A 15603-nucleotide genomic window follows, 5' to 3' on the forward strand; every position below is an offset into this window, starting at 1 on the left:
GAGAATCTACCTACGTTTTAGTACAAAAAAAAAATGTTATTTTGAAACGTAAATATTGCACTCACAACTACTGTACAAGTATGATTTTTAATCGTACTTTACTGTCATCTGATTGTTTTATTATCGTTATGGCTATCGCGGTACAGATCGTACTGGGATCAGAGTACATATTATTTATCAATTGGTGTGTGTGGTACCACACCAAGTAAAATATTTACAATCATACCAAATTGATTAACACGGTATGTACATAAGGCGGTCTTATCGCTTACTAGCGATCTCTTCCAGACTGCCCAAGGTAAGAGATAAAGAATTATACATACTCATGATCCAGCAATTTTCAACCGAAAAAGAAGTTTTTCTGTAATTGGTAGTTGTTTCATTTATTTATTTTAAATACCTAATTTTACTTTTATATTTGCCCATTTGCATTACATTCAGCTTCCATAAAACTTATAATTTTTTTTTGTTTATTTCTTTCTAATATAAATACTCTTTTTTAGATATAAATAACAAAAACAACTTTTTTATTAAAATTTAGTACCTTGGGAAGATATTATCTATGTGTTAATAGAACAATACATAAAGGAAATTATGTTACGATTTTATACAATGAAAATATGTAAAAAAATATTAGCAGGTGTTATTATTAAATTGATCCCGAACCCAAAACTGTAGTTAATTTTTTTTGTCATTTAGTGTTTAATTCATGTCAATTGGTTCATTAATAAAAAAAATTATGATCATTTAAATAATCACGGCGAACATTTGCTAAGGCATTCATGTACAAGGTGTAATCGTTCAGTGTGCACAGGCGATTTTTTTTTGTAAGTATTACAGATAACAAAAAACTTTAAACTGATATCGAAAGTACTTAACCTAATAATGGCCGTAATCATTTTTTTTAAATAAATCGAGAAATATAAAAAAAATATCTTTAAACCCCCCCATACATTAAGTGCATAATATGAAATATGAATATCCCATATACATTTAATATGAAAGATTTTAGCTTTCTTTTTCTTTTTTTGGTTGTCTGCTTTAATTACTTCGCAAATTTGAAGTGGCATTTTCCACGCTTTTTCCGGACATTTTCACGCATTTTCCGGATATTTTCCGGGCAATTCCTCACGCATTTTCCGGGGATTTTCCAGGCATTTTCCACGCCTTTTCCGGACCATTTCACGCATTTTCCGGATATTTTCCAGATATTTTCCAGGCATTTCCCAGGCATTTTCCTCACATTTCCCTGGCATTTTCCGGAGATTTTTCAGACATTTTCCACGCTTTTCCCGAACATTTTCACGCATTTTCCGGATATTTTCCGGGTATTTCCCGGACATTTTCACATATTTTCCGGGGGATTTTCCAGATATTTTACTGCCCCGGATTTCCGGAAAGTACGTAAGTTTTTTAGCTTAGATTAGTAATAAATTCTATTAACAATTCTATGAATTGTTTATGGTAGTACGTGTTTACTAAATAATTGTATATAAAGTAGTAACTACTATGCAGTCGCTATTCCACGCGGACGAAGTCGCGGGCACAGCTAGTAATATTATAAATCCATCACCGTAAGTTTGTAGAAACTGTTAGATTTTTAGATGCTAGAATCTAACCCGTGAGAAGACGGCTTAGATGCTCTAAGGTAAACGGTGTTCACAATTTTACGGTGATTTATTATTATCTTAGTTCAGTCATTAAATCTTTATTTTATATATTATATATGTGAACTGGCAAAGGTTCGCAGTAAGAATTTAAAGTTAGTAACTATTTATTACTTTTATTTTAATACCAATATTATGTGATGGCACTTTGTTATTATTCTCGTAGGGTATCTATAACATATATAAGTAGAAGTACCCTACATTAATAAATTGTTGATAATTGTTTACACATTCCTGTTAATTTTGTTAAATATTTTTGTAATTAAGATTTCAATTGTGTGTAATTATACAATATACTTAAATTATGTGAGTATATTGTATAATCAATTAATATGGAAAGCAACTTGAAAAATATTTATTGATTATCTAGTAGGTTTAGATAATAATAGATATATCAACCATACACTTATCTATTTTATGCACATTTTATGTTAAGCGCCTGCGCATAGCTATGTTCGTTTATTTTTTGTTCACTTTATTTTTATATAAGTACCTTCATGTTAGTGACATTTAATTTAAATAATTACAATAAATTCTAATAAAATAGATACATAATTATGGAACAAGATAACCCAATGTTCAAGACTGATTGATGTTTTTTTGTATTTGTGTTCAATTTTTAAACGAATAAAACTACAGTTTGTATTAATATAATATTTTTATTTAAAAATATAATACTGCTAACACAGAGCAATATTTCTTACTATATAATAAAACAAAATAAGTTAGGTAATACGTGGTAATACCGACAATACCATGTTTAATCGAAGAACGAATTTTTCGTTTAATTTCTATTTTTACGATGCCTTATTCGCCCGTGAGCTACATTACACTCAAGTTACACTCGCATTGAAAAAATAAGGCTTGGTGCAGGCAACACTGATACGTCGAGTGCTCTATCATTTTGATTTTAAAGCGAATTTCTGTTTCTTTAGTAAAATAATAATTTATAGTAGTTAGTAACAGAGACCATCTCAGAGTTAAAATACAAAATCTCACTATACATTAATTCGGTTATTCTTTAAACCTAGGTTCTGCAAGATATATGGTTAAGTATCTTATTTATAACTGTACGACATTACTATGCGAATGAGGTTTATGTGAGCTGCTAGTTGTCGAATGACTATGCGAATGTGAACCGCTGGTCGTTGAGTGGCCATGAGAATGTGGGTTGGGGCTACTCTTCTTATACATTGTGAAGGAGATGAGTTCCCGATTGGCGTTGGTCATAGCCATCGCGTGTGAAACCACGTCGTAACCAAGAAGACCATGAATCCTATTAACAACGACGAGCGTTATGCCTTTTTGCGTTACCCGGACCGTTCTTTCCAAATCCGATGTTGTCGCAATGGACATCCCAAATGATGAATTGAGCTCCTGAAAATTTAATTGTTAAATATTATAAAAAATTCAAGCATACACTTTTGAACAATGAAATCTCAGGGTTATATGTAATTTATGCTTATCTGTAATAACTGAATCACTACATAACACGTATGTTGCAACTTGGCACTTGCAATGGTGGCTCTATTGTATTATGTTGCAATAGCCACCTATCTATAGCTAAAACATCAGTGCCTACAATTATTTAAAATTCGCATTAAAAATCGGTAAGTTAGGCGTTACTGATAACAAATGGCGATACCATTCATTTATAAATTATAATGAACCATAAAATGTAAACACCATTGTTTTGGTAGTTCCAATGAGGCACGCCCCAAAGTAGTTCCTTGAATTTCAACTACTTAGGTACCTAACTATTAAGTATGTACTTAGTATTGAAGTAACTATCATATTGATATTTACAAGAAGCTGATATTTATGTTAAACTGTCAAAACGAAATCTTAAAAATCCTAGGAAATAACGGCATTGTGGTAAACATGATAGATAAAAAAAATATTTCTTACTCTTACTAAGACTGCTCTTTCATCCTTTTTCAGTCCGTATACTGTCGCTCCTTCGTCCTTGGATAATTGCGGTGCACTAATACCACCCATTACCATGATGTACGGCATTTTTACCAAGCTTAGTTAACCCTTTATACCCGCTTAAATCACGTTAATTAGTCTAATCACAAATAAGATATCACCGACAATTGCAAGAGTTCATTGCAACTATTCGGCTAAACTATGAATGGTCTAATAATTATTAGTAAATAATACTTATAAGGCTGTGCGCACGCGGCGGCTACGTAGCCGCGAGTCGCGAGTCGCGACTCAACAGGTTGTATAACTACATATTATGTGTGAGTGAGTTCTTCAAATACGATGTAAACTTATACCTTATACGTATCACATAGACATTTATTTTGAATGTGTGTGGCGCAGGTCACATCGCAGGCAGGTAAAAGAGACTTTAATTGTGTGCATTGTGACGTCAATCATTTAAATGTGGTATAAAACTCTATAGATACGATACACTTGACTATCCACATGACCTTCACGGTTAGTCGTCGCGCATAGTCACAATTCATAAAGGTGACAATTCTGGATCCTTAAGTTCATTCCCCTTTCGATATTATTCCGAAGTTAATTTATAATACCTATGTATTAAGTATGTATATATGTAGGTACTTGATACTTGATTACAAATTTCTCACATAAATATACTTACCTAAATAAAGTTCAATTACTTATTTAGCCACAGAACAGCTAACAGTTTTTATACTGTTCTGTGCTGTGGTTCTGTGTATTTAGCATTGTGATACAGCCAAGATGTTAAAAACAATATAATTTTCAGAAAATGTTCAAACCTGCCTCCCCTCTTACCTACAAATCATCCTTTAGCTTTTCCACAGCACCATTTTACTGAATTTATTAGTTGCACAATAATTTAGTTGTTTACAGTTGGTCGTTTTTGGCTCTACATACCTAGTTGACAAAAAAACAACAAAATTATTGCATACCTGTGATACAAAAAAAAATCTAGATGGAAGTGTGGATGGAAGTCAAACCACTGTCAACTGTCTATCAAAATAAACGTAAAAATTTAAACAAAACATCTTTTTATTTAGAAAAATTGCGTTGCATTTAATTGCGCGTTGTATACCAAAATGAGCCACTCCATGAGTAGTCCTCGTAATATACAGCTGGGTAATGGCTATTTATTTAACTATACTAATTAAATTTCAGTAGTACGAAAGTTTCAGCTTTAAAAAACTGTAAAATCGTAGGTAATGCTAACTTAGTTGTAAGTAGGTATGTATTGAGCATGAAGAGACTATCCGTCGAAATCAGCCTAGATGAAAGGAAAATAATAAATATACTAGCTGTTAAAAAAAATTGTATTGGCCCCGATCCTTGATGAGTGTAGAAACTACAAAGTTTGAATTAAACCTGTCCGTTTAAAATGGGTCAAAGTCGAGTGAAAGAGTCGGCTACTTACATACAAATATATAAACATCTAGGTGAAGCTAATAAAAGCTTGTTGAAAAAACAACCAAAACATTTTCTTTCTTGTCACAGGGCTATTGTTACCTCACAGGATTAGGTAAAGTTTCCGAAGAATATCCTCCTCGCCTCTATTTATAATTGACTTCAAAAAAGGAATAGGTTCTCAAGACTAAAGTCGTCTTTTTTGTGTTGTTATCTCCGAACTTTCAAATGGGTGAACTGATTTCGATGGTTCTTTTTAATTTGAAAGCTAGAGGTTGGCTAGCATTAAAAAATTTCCATCTTTGGCCATTAAAAACGGAGGTTGTTTTTGTTAAAACAAAAACTTATGATAAGTAGATCATTCTATTTAGTTGGTATGAACCCAATACCATATTGTTATCATCACATATTCCAACTTTAATAATCCCATGTTTTATTCATATCACTAATTGCAGTTTTCGAGACGTACCAAAAGGCAAGATTAGTATTTGTTCAAACCATGGCGGAGCTAGCCACGCGCTCTACTAACGTAAAATGCCTCGAGAGTGCGGGAGTATTAGGTAGAACTTATGATACATTACATTAAGCTTTTCATTTTTAACGTAGCCTTTAGAAAAGCTTTCAGGTATAATCGACATTTCGTTAATTTTAAACTTCCATGATCCAACGAAACCCATGACAGTAATTATCAGTTTTGCGCATAATAAGAATAAAATAATAATATTATTATATCACTAGCTTCCGCCCGCGACTCCGTCCGCGCGGAAAAATTATTTATTTTTTTTCTACGTATTTTTCCGGGATAAAAAGTATCCTATTTTATGCCCAGGATAATGTATAGATAATACGTTATACGAATAGTATAATATTATACTTACTGCGATAGGTAAAGATAAAACAATTACTCTGATAATTAAATATGAATGTAATAACAATACCTTGGTATTTAATTAAATCTTTACTTATATATGGGTGATTATACAAAAATGGGGTAACTTTTAAGGATATTTTGTTTACTATATTTTTTATATCAAATTATTACAAATTAGGGTGTATGTGATAGCTAATCTAATGAATATATTGTTCCAAATCGGGCCAGCCACTTTTTTAAGTAGATTGTGAGATATTTTAAATTTTCTGGATTTGGCCTCCAGGGGACTGACAAGGCTAACATAGTACTGATAAAAAACACAATTTTGTAATATTCTTAAAGAAATTCAATGAAAATTACTACAAATCTCTCAGTTTTAGTAATGGCACATGTCTTTTAAGTATTAAAATCACTTAATTACATTTAAAAATGATAATTGATAATATATTGTGATACTGGGAAAAAACAATGTCTCAATTTTCAAAACAGCCTTCTGACATTTAACGCAACGTGAATATTCTTACTCTCTTACTTAACTTACTACTTTGACTTAGTTTTACTTAATATTTCAAGTAATTCACAAACAATAGAAACAAAAAAACGGCCAAGTGCGAGTTGGACTCCTAACAAACCTATTTTTTATTATGTTTGTAACTTAAAATTTATACTTTTAGCAATTTTTCCTTTATCTGTGTTATAAGACGTTGCTTTTTACCATATTTTAAGACTGTATACACGGCAAGCATCCTGTGTATTTTTTTATTCCCTTGCGAATATTTTAATTTGCGGAAATTTGCAGTATTAACGGATGTAGGTATCTTTTAATTGCGTTGCGTTATAAGTTTAATTTTTTTACAGCCCCAAGGGTTCTTAATGTTGAGTATTCAATATAAATTTCAAATTGATACCTCCACGCGCTTCAAAAAAACGTCTTAACAGACAAACGGACAACAAAGTGATCCTATAAGGGTTCTGTTTTTTTCCTTTTGAGGTTCGGAGCCCTAAAAATCTAACATTATATATGTTAAAAGTAATAATTTTCATAAAATGGTTCATGGTTTTTAACCAAAGGCTTGAATGAAAGTCTCATCTGAGTTTTCATAAGAGCCTTTTGACATTTTTATAATGTTATTAAAATAATTAACTTTTATGTTATTTTGAGGTAATTTTACTTCACAATATTATACGTTTACGTATTTATCTAATAAATACATATAACAAGCTATGCCCTGAAAGCATCAAAATCAATAATTAAAATAAAATAAGATCTTTTAAATAAGATTATTAGTAGTTTGTTTCAATAGCTCTTTTCTTTGCTACTCTTTTTTAAATGTTTCTTCCCTAGTCAAATTCGGTTTCTTTTAGCGTGGCGCATGATGTTTTAAACTAAAAAATATCAAATAGAAATGCTTATACCAATAGCAATCAAGATAAAAGTTCTCAAAAACGATAGAATCATCAGTACTATGGGGTCGCGTCAGTCCACTGGCGCGATATCTGACATAGGACTGATGCCAGCGGATTGATAAAAAGGGACTTAATATGAGATTATAATCACAAATTATGTTTTTTTGCCTTATTTCTTATATCAACAAACTATATTTTTACAAATCATACTTAACCATGTATGAATGAAAATAAAAATCAGTTTAACAATAAAATAACGACTCACCATAGGACTGAAATGTTGACTGGCGCAGCACGAATTTAGAGGACAAACACAACCCTAGCGCTGGTACAGTTATGACGGCCATCAAAATATGGGATGCACAAGTAACTTCATTACCAACATTAATATTTAGACAGGGATTTGACCTCGACTTGGTGATATTTAGCGAGAATTTCAAATTTAAAAAACACACAACGGACTGACCAATAAAAACGATGACAAAGTTTATTTTTATTTTTTAAATAAAATGTCAAACATTTCGTTATGAAAGTTATACTATATAATACTATGTATATCAAAGATTGTCCTGAGTTAGTAAGTTTTCTCTAATCAATGATAATGTTTATAAAATAGTCACTTGATTGTTGGTTTTCGGAGTTGTGACATGCCAAAGTACTGATTATTTAAGTATTAATTTTGTTTTTTTATCAATTTGTATTTTAAATAAAGAAGTGAAAGTGAGTGACCAAATAAAGGACGCTTTATTGTTTTAAAATAGATTGTTATTTGATTAAAATATAATAAGACTTTGTATAAATTGGCTGGTGACATTGAGTTACCCCATTTTTGTATAATGACCCATATATATATTATATATATTGTTGCTTGTGTTTGTTTATTTGGACGCGCTAATCTCGGAAACTACTGTTTCGATTAGAAAGTGTAGTCTTATTTAACAGTCCGTTTATTGAGTAGTAATTTTATGAGAAATGAGTTGATATTTCGTAGAGTTGTTGCGGCCGCTCCTGTCTGACTCTTGCAGCACTGTGCGGCAATGCGCTGTGGTAGCAGCCGCCCGCCTCGCAGAGCACGAGGAAGGCGTTGCAAGACAACTCCTGAGTGGCGGCATGGTCACCATGACCCTTGAGAATCTAAATAAGTATAACGTCAGTTGAAATTTTAAACAATTAGAAATGGAGTTCTTTTTATTAATTAATTCTTTTCATAAAAATATAAAGAGCCAATTGAAATTGCGTTTATTTTTATGTTTCACGATAAATAACGAATAATGTTCATGAACATTAATTCTGGATGTTCCAGGTTTATTACAAAAGATCTGCTTTATATCTATTTCGAGCGGTAGCAAAGTAAGTACCTATTGCAAAAGCAAAGAGATAAAGTAGTTACATATATATTAAAGTTACAAAATAGGTAGGTATATCCGGGCTATTTATTTTACAGGCATAATGAAGAATTAGCTTCATCAATCGTACGATTGGGTGCTTTGGAGCATATTGTATCATGTCTTGAAGATTTTGATACGCAGGTATTTTAAGTAGTAGATAAATTGTAGTAGGTATTGAAGCATCTACTCTTCTTTTTCACCAGGCACCACCAATTAATTAACTCCATAAACTGCGAGGTCTACAACTTAATACCGATTTTGCATTGTGAAGTTATAGCTAGTTAGTTTAAAACATAAAAAAATATATTAGTTACTTTTTTTTTTTTTTTTTTTTTTTTTTTTTTATGTTATGGGATAGCAAACGAGCAGACGCGTCGCCTGGTGTTAAGCGATACGCGCCGCCCATAAGCATCCACTCCACTGGGAAGTGGATGTGTTGCTGTCCTCAGGAAAGGGGAAGGATATAAAAGAGGGAAATTGTTAGGGATAACTTGGAGAATCCTTAGCTAGCAGCCGGTTTTTTAGGTATTTATAAGTGCTCTTTTTGAAGGTCTCCATGTTATAAGAATTGGGGAATACTGTAGGTGGTAGGTCGTTCCATAGTTTTACAGTTCGCGGGAGAAAATTTCGCGTAAAACGAACTGTGGAACTCCGCCAGCAGTCGAGGTGGTGACTTAAACCATAATTCAATCGTTTTTATACTACAATTAATACATTTACTAAGGTGAAAGAAAATGCCGCTTGGGCCTTGGGGTACATCGGGAAGCACAACGAACACTTGGCTGGCCTGGTCGTTGACGCCGGCACTCTTCCTTTACTTGTACTAGCTTTTCAGGAACCGGAAATGAGTCTAAAACAGGTATAACCAAATTCACAATTTTATTGATAAAAGTGTAGGAGAATTGAAGACCTAGGTAAACAATTTTTCAAGAACGATTGTTATGCTGCGCCTGTCTATATTTTAAATGGTAAATTTTTAAATTAATATTAGTTCAATTCAGAGCAATTAGACCCCTGAAGACTACAAATTCTTTATCTAAATCTAAGCATTGACAATTGAAAATGTATTAATTTTTTTCTTGCAGATAGCGGCTGGAGCGCTAGTAGATTTGGCACAACACAAACCGGAAGCAGTTGTCGACGCTGGTGCTATTCCACATCTAGTTCGCGGATTAGAGAATCAAGATCCCAAATTGAAGGTATCTAAACTTGTATTCTAAATGGAAGGGGGCTAATGTCTTTTCGAAATGAAAATATTTGATGGCGATGGGCCAATGGCAAAATTTAGCAAAACCATTACAAGTTATGGCGACTCAAAGTTGTTCTATAAGATGTCTTGAATAAATAAATGTTTGAGATTGATGGTTCAGGGCAAATATGAGCTTTTTTACAGCTAGTTCGTAGTTCCTTGGTCTTTTTAGAATCATATTTTTCAATACAGCGCAGTACATTATGCGCACTGGGAGCTGTAGCGAGTGCTAGAGCGGAACTAGCAGAGGCGACAGTGGCCGGCGGTGCGCTGCCACCAGCCCTGCTTCACACGGGCCACGACTCCGCCCCCGTGCGGCGAGCGGCCGCGTGCCTGCTGCGCGATATTGTCAAACATTCTGTTGATGTAAGAATTTCTAAATTGTAACATTCCATTATACAGGGTGTCCCACTATTGGTATACTAAGCGCGAAGGGACTTGTAGTTTTGCATACACTGATCACAAAAAAAAATACTTAAACAACAAAATTACGTCAACAAATTTTTGCTAAATTTTTCATGAAAATCCATGTTTTCTTCTCTAGCTTTGTGCAGCCGGCATATACCGCTTCTCTAATGTGAGTTTTTTCTATGAATACATAAACGATAGCTCACGTGCTGGTGGCTGGTGGCTGCTGGCTGGTTGGGCGGGTTGCTTGTTTTGGGTGTACACATAGTTTTAAGAATTCATCAATTAAAAAAAAATGGAATTTTATAAGTATTTTTTGCGTACTCAGCGTATGCAAAACTATAACCTCCTTTGAGCTTAGTATACCAACAGTGGGACACCCTGTATATAACTATGTGTGTGTAGGTATGTAGGGTCACGAGTGGCTGAGTTGATCAGGCATCCACCCCGGAATGGCGCGAAAGGATGCGGGTTCGAGTCCCGTCTCGTGATCGAATTTTTTCTATTCTTTATAAATTTATATTTATAACTATGTAAGTATTCCATAGAGCGATAGAGCTGATTTATGTAAAATGATTTTGATAGAATATTACGATTTTTATATTTAAATACATTACTAAAGGCTTCGATGAAAACTACGCAATTATAATATTATGCATTTTTTTTAAATTAGCGCGAATATGCAAAAAAAAAAGTCTTTTAACTACCTACATTGTTTTAGAAGTTAATTCTAATTTAAAAACATATTATATTTATATACTTTTCTTTTAAATGAAAATCCCTTTAGCTAGCTCAATTGGTGGTGAATACTGGTGGCTGTGGTCCCCTGGTGGAGTTGATGTTTGAAACTACAGGCGGAGCACGGATCCCGGCTTGTATGGCGCTGGGGTACATAGCGGGCCAGTCTGACCAGTTGGCTATGGCCGTCATTGAATCAAAGGTTTATTTGCTTAAATTGCTGATTATATTATGGGACATCACTAGATGTACCATAAATTCACAAAAATATGATATGAGTTATATTAATAACTAGCTGCGTTTCGCGGTTTCACCCGCGTGGCTGCGCTCCTGACGGTCTTGGCGTAATGATATATAGCCTATAGCCTTACTCGATGTAAGATTTTCTGTTTATAAATCTTTTTTATTGTTTAGGCAATAGTGGTAACTGTAGAAATACTACAGAAGACTGATGCAGATGATGCAGAACTTTGTGCCGCAGCCTGGACACTTGGCCACATTGCTAAGCATTCTCCACAACACAGCCTTGCTGTCGCTGTTGCTAATGCTTTTCCAACATTGCTACAGGTTCAGCTTTTTTCAGACTGATGAATATTTTTCAATATGTAAATGCAAAAGCTAATTATGTTTTTAATAATTATGGATAATGGTAGGCAATTATGTTTATCTTATTAATTTTGTTTAATGTTATACACATAGCTATACACAAGTCCAAAATCATCGGGTGAAGTGAAGGCAAGAGCTTCTTGTGCACTAAAACAAGCGCTGCAGTGTTGTTTGCACAGACCTGCTTTAGAACCCTTGCTACATGCTGCACCAGCATGCATACTAAAATATGTGTTGGCACAATATGCTAAGGTAAGAACTTGTGTAATATATAAAACATATTATTTTTTTATTATTTAATTATCACAGGTTGTGGTCCATTATGTAAGATAGATCAATAAACTGGCCCATCATCTAAATTATCATCTTCATCTTCATAATCTTCTCCATTATCAAAATAGTTGTTGGCATAATCCGTTCCATCATCAATTTCATCCTCTTGTTCTTCTTCATCTTCTAATTCCTCATCATTATCATCTTCTTTCTTAATGTTATCCTCATCCACAGTTGTTTCCATAACCTCAGTAGAATCTTCTTGCGTTTCCTTTTTCTCCAGAAGTTGTAATCGTTTTTCTATTTCTTTCGGATCATCCAATTTTCGTTTCCTAGCTGTTGATCGAACACTATTTGCTTGTGGACGAAGTTCCGGCGGCATGTAGGACCAAACACAGTCGAGAACTCGACCTTTTTTAGCGTCAAGCGCAAGTAATTTATATTTATCAGAATACCTCTCGATACCATCTGTTTTTGTGTTAGCTTTCACGTAAGCAGGAGATTCGTGTAAATATTCTATGAATTGATCTTTAACAATAAGCATATAATCAGTTGTAGCGTCACAGTTCAGAGGCAGTGGTTTAGTCTCCAGTTTCGGAAATAGTGGTGGAGGTGCTAGGTTTTGTGGGGTGTTGTCGCCTCGCGCTATACCGAGTGCTTGAAGTTGTTCATGGGTCAACGATGTGCCGCTTCCTCGACCTCGACCTCTACCAGCCATTGCGTATTAAATATTTCTAAGAATTGTGAAAAAATCTTAACTAGATCATATATGAAATGCCCAAATTCCAATATGTATAAACATGTCAATGTCAATTACAATATTTTGACACTGACAGTTTTCGGTTGCGATGTTTTTTTTTTACAGGCAGAATCTCTCTATTTAGGAAATGGATCGACAACGTTAATATGACGTGCACTAAGCGTGCACTGATGGTTTTTTGTCGAATGAAGAATAGGAAATTATCGTAGACAGAGAATCCCTGTCTACGGAAATTATACACTAAGCACGGCTTAAGTACTGAGTATTATAGACTGAATCCATTATTAGTCTATTATTTCCGTTTATATTACCCTAGCTGCTATTAGGTTATAGCAGACTAAATATATCTATTTTTTCTTAGATTTTACCTAACGATGCGAGAGCTAGAAGATTGTTTGTTACAACTGGAGCATTAAAGAGGATTCAAGAAATTGATACTGTCCCTGGTACTTCTCTTAAAGAATATATCAACATTATAAACAGTTGTTTCCCAGAAGAAATAGTAAGGTATAAATGCTATGCCATTTTAACCTTTAAGGGTGATACAATACGAGCGGTTTTCCCGCCGCGGGAATCCGCTTCTGAACCGCACTAGTCACAATTTAATATGAAAGTTGTATGCTGCATACTACACTGCGCGGTTTCCCGTCGCGGTTCACAGGCGGGACAAATTCGACCGCCGCAAGCAGCGTCAAACCGCCGCTGATAACCGGCGCTCACTAGGTACACCGTACACGGGCGGTTTCCCGCTACGGCGTGGGACGGCGCTCGCTCGTCGTTTGTGCGCTTGCGTGGCTAGTGTCACGTCAAAATGTTTGATACGGAGCGATGAACAGAAGACAGCAATAAACCGCGTCCCGTGTAGTTTGATGGTCTGCGGCAGCTTTGGCGAGCGGATTCCCGCGGCGGGAAAACCGCTCCTATACTATCACCCTAAATAAACAACATTACATTTGTATAGGTTTACAAACTCATATTTACTTTATTTAATACTTTTTTAGATACTATACTCCTGGATATTCGGATTCTTTACTTGATAGGGTCGAAGCGTATACACCACAGGTACGTTAAAATAATTAGTCATAAAATTATGTTTTAACATTTATTGTTGTAACTACTGATATAATAATTAATTGAAAAATAATTGCATTTTCAGATTCCAGAATTATTTACGGATAGAGTTCCCAGTGATTGCCAGAGCGAATTAACAATTGAAAATGCAAATTAATGTTATTATAATATATAAAGCTATTTTATTATATTTTTGGAAATAAATCTTCATTTAGAGAGCTTTTGCTAATGTCCAAACAATTTTTTGAATTTTCACCGATCTTCCACCTATATTCGTTGTGTCGATTGCCATGGATTGTGTGACAACCCTGTAACTTAGAAATAGCGATGATTATTTATTTAATTTTTTTGTTCAATAGAAAAAAAAAAATGTGTGCGTGTACGTCTAGTGTACACACGTATGAAGTGAAACTTCTTTATGACCTTATTTTTTCAAAAAATAATTTACTAATATGCACTCGAATATGCAACTTTATAGAAATACGTCGAATCACGCGTGGTAAGGATAAGAAAAGATGGCGCGTAACGGAAAAATGTCACGCGTAACGAAAAAATGTTACACTGAATTTTTTCCAACACCGTTATAGAAGTTTCACTTCAAAAATACCTAATAATTATTATAATGTTAGTAGTAAGTATAGTATTTAATACTTACTTAAAACCAGATTCACATAATACATTTAAAACCCTTATTCCTTCTACGTCGACTTCAAAACAATTTTTTTGATTATTACAGATAACATTATGAGCTTTGAAATAGTTTTCCAGATTACTTTGCACTGTTGCAGGTAATCCCTAAAATAGGTAGGTATATTGAATATCAACACATCAATTTTTTTACTGTATTAATTAAGCTATTTTCACAATTTGTTAATTTCTTTAGCTTGTGCTCTTGTTCAACGAGCAACGCAAATCAATTACCTTAACATTACAAGTCGTTTCACTGGTAGAGTCATATTCCACAACTGAAATATACTCCATAGCTAGTGTAAAATGCCCTTTTGTATTTAATGAAAAACTTGAAATGACATGAAAACTCAATAGTGCTTTACCTACCTCATTATTTTAGCTATCTTTGTGGTTTCCGGAGTGGTGAAGTGGGAGTTGCGGTTCAATGCTACTATGAAGTGGTATAATATACGTTATACCTAATAATATTGAATAAATTTTATATTATTCCCTCTTTTTTGTCTTTAAATTCATGGTTGCCAGTTAAAAAATAATAATTACAGATATTTGCCTTATATTTGCGACTATTTTTTAAGCTAATCCATTGAACGTTCAACATAAATTTATGGTGGACTGTTTAATCAAAAATATTTTTGAAAATCGCATAAAGTTCCGGATCGCGTATGAGGTTGAAAATTTGTAAATGCATCAGAATAGATGTTTCCGAAGTTTGCAACCAAGTTCCAAAACTTTTGCAATTATTCCGAGACCACCTTACTCGAAAAAATGACCACGAATTCAAAACAATTATAAATAAACATATTCCGGTCAACGAAAAAGGTTCCAAATTTCCGTTCGGTATATTTTTCCGATATCTGTGTCAAGTTTGCAGAACTTTTGGTTTTTTTTTCACGACCACACAGCAAAAATTAATTTAATTGCAATTTTAACAAAGTTCCGGACTGCGGACAAGGTTGTATTTTATAGTTTGTTTTCATACCTTACATCAAAATTTGAAAAATTTTGGAATTATAATGAACTAGGTTTCCGCCCGCGCAGTCTATGAAAAACCCACATAGTTCCCGTTCCCGTGGGATTTCCGGGATAAAAAGTAGCCATGT

At 33.8% G+C, this 15603-nt stretch overlaps 3 protein-coding genes and 1 long non-coding RNA gene across 4 annotated transcripts; 1 reads left to right on the forward strand and 3 right to left on the reverse strand.

Annotated features, from left to right (window-relative positions):
- Positions 1–2306: 2306 nt before the first annotated feature.
- Positions 2307–3900, reverse strand: LOC123694397. Its single transcript, XM_045639820.1, has 2 exons — positions 3576–3900; positions 2307–3044 (listed from the first exon to the last, which is right to left on the reverse strand). Exons 1-2 carry the CDS (start codon positions 3681–3683, stop codon positions 2730–2732), a joined length of 423 nt encoding a protein of 140 aa, XP_045495776.1. The 5' UTR covers positions 3684–3900; the 3' UTR covers positions 2307–2729.
- Positions 3901–4581: 681 nt separating this feature from the next.
- LOC123694455 (sperm-associated antigen 6-like) lies at positions 4582–13990 on the forward strand. Its single transcript, XM_045639898.1, has 14 exons — positions 4582–4760; positions 5498–5602; positions 8312–8469; positions 8624–8670; positions 8765–8849; positions 9433–9567; positions 9794–9907; positions 10150–10323; positions 11153–11305; positions 11518–11670; positions 11803–11961; positions 13104–13249; positions 13744–13804; positions 13899–13990. The coding sequence occupies exons 1-14, from the start codon at positions 4721–4723 to the stop codon at positions 13968–13970; spliced, it is 1602 nt and encodes a 533-aa protein (XP_045495854.1). The 5' UTR covers positions 4582–4720; the 3' UTR covers positions 13971–13990.
- Positions 11975–12744, reverse strand: LOC123694456 (DNA-directed RNA polymerase III subunit RPC7-like). Its single transcript, XM_045639899.1, has one exon. The coding sequence runs from the start codon at positions 12698–12700 to the stop codon at positions 12044–12046; it is 657 nt and encodes a 218-aa protein (XP_045495855.1). The 5' UTR covers positions 12701–12744; the 3' UTR covers positions 11975–12043.
- On the reverse strand, positions 13831–14832 carry LOC123694457. Its single transcript, XR_006751814.1, has 3 exons — positions 14735–14832; positions 14469–14608; positions 13831–14127 (listed from the first exon to the last, which is right to left on the reverse strand). It is a non-coding gene; the product is annotated as an uncharacterized LOC123694457 (long non-coding RNA).
- Between the last annotated feature and the right edge of the window lie 771 nt (positions 14833–15603).

Source organism: Colias croceus, chromosome 9 (assembly GCF_905220415.1).
Source record: "Colias croceus chromosome 9, ilColCroc2.1".
In the NCBI taxonomy this organism is placed as follows: domain Eukaryota; kingdom Metazoa; phylum Arthropoda; class Insecta; order Lepidoptera; family Pieridae; genus Colias; species Colias croceus.

Bases quoted from the DNA above. Each gene is read 5' to 3' on its own strand.
- LOC123694397 (XM_045639820.1), bottom strand. From the start codon at position 3,683: ATGCCGTACATCATGGTAATGGGTGGTATTAGTGCACCGCAATTATCC. The intron at 3,045-3,575 runs GTAAGAAATATT...TTAAATTTTCAG, and splicing joins AAAGAGCAGTCTTAGTAAGA to GAGCTCAATTCATCATTTGG.
- LOC123694455 (XM_045639898.1), top strand. From the start codon at position 4,721: ATGAGCCACTCCATGAGTAGTCCTCGTAATATACAGCTGG. The intron at 5,603-8,311 runs GTAGAACTTATG...GATATTTCGTAG, and splicing joins CGAGAGTGCGGGAGTATTAG to AGTTGTTGCGGCCGCTCCTG. The intron at 11,306-11,517 runs GTTTATTTGCTT...TTTATTGTTTAG, and splicing joins TGGCCGTCATTGAATCAAAG to GCAATAGTGGTAACTGTAGA.
- LOC123694456 (XM_045639899.1), bottom strand. From the start codon at position 12,700: ATGGCTGGTAGAGGTCGAGGTCGAGGAAGCGGCACATCGTTGACCCAT.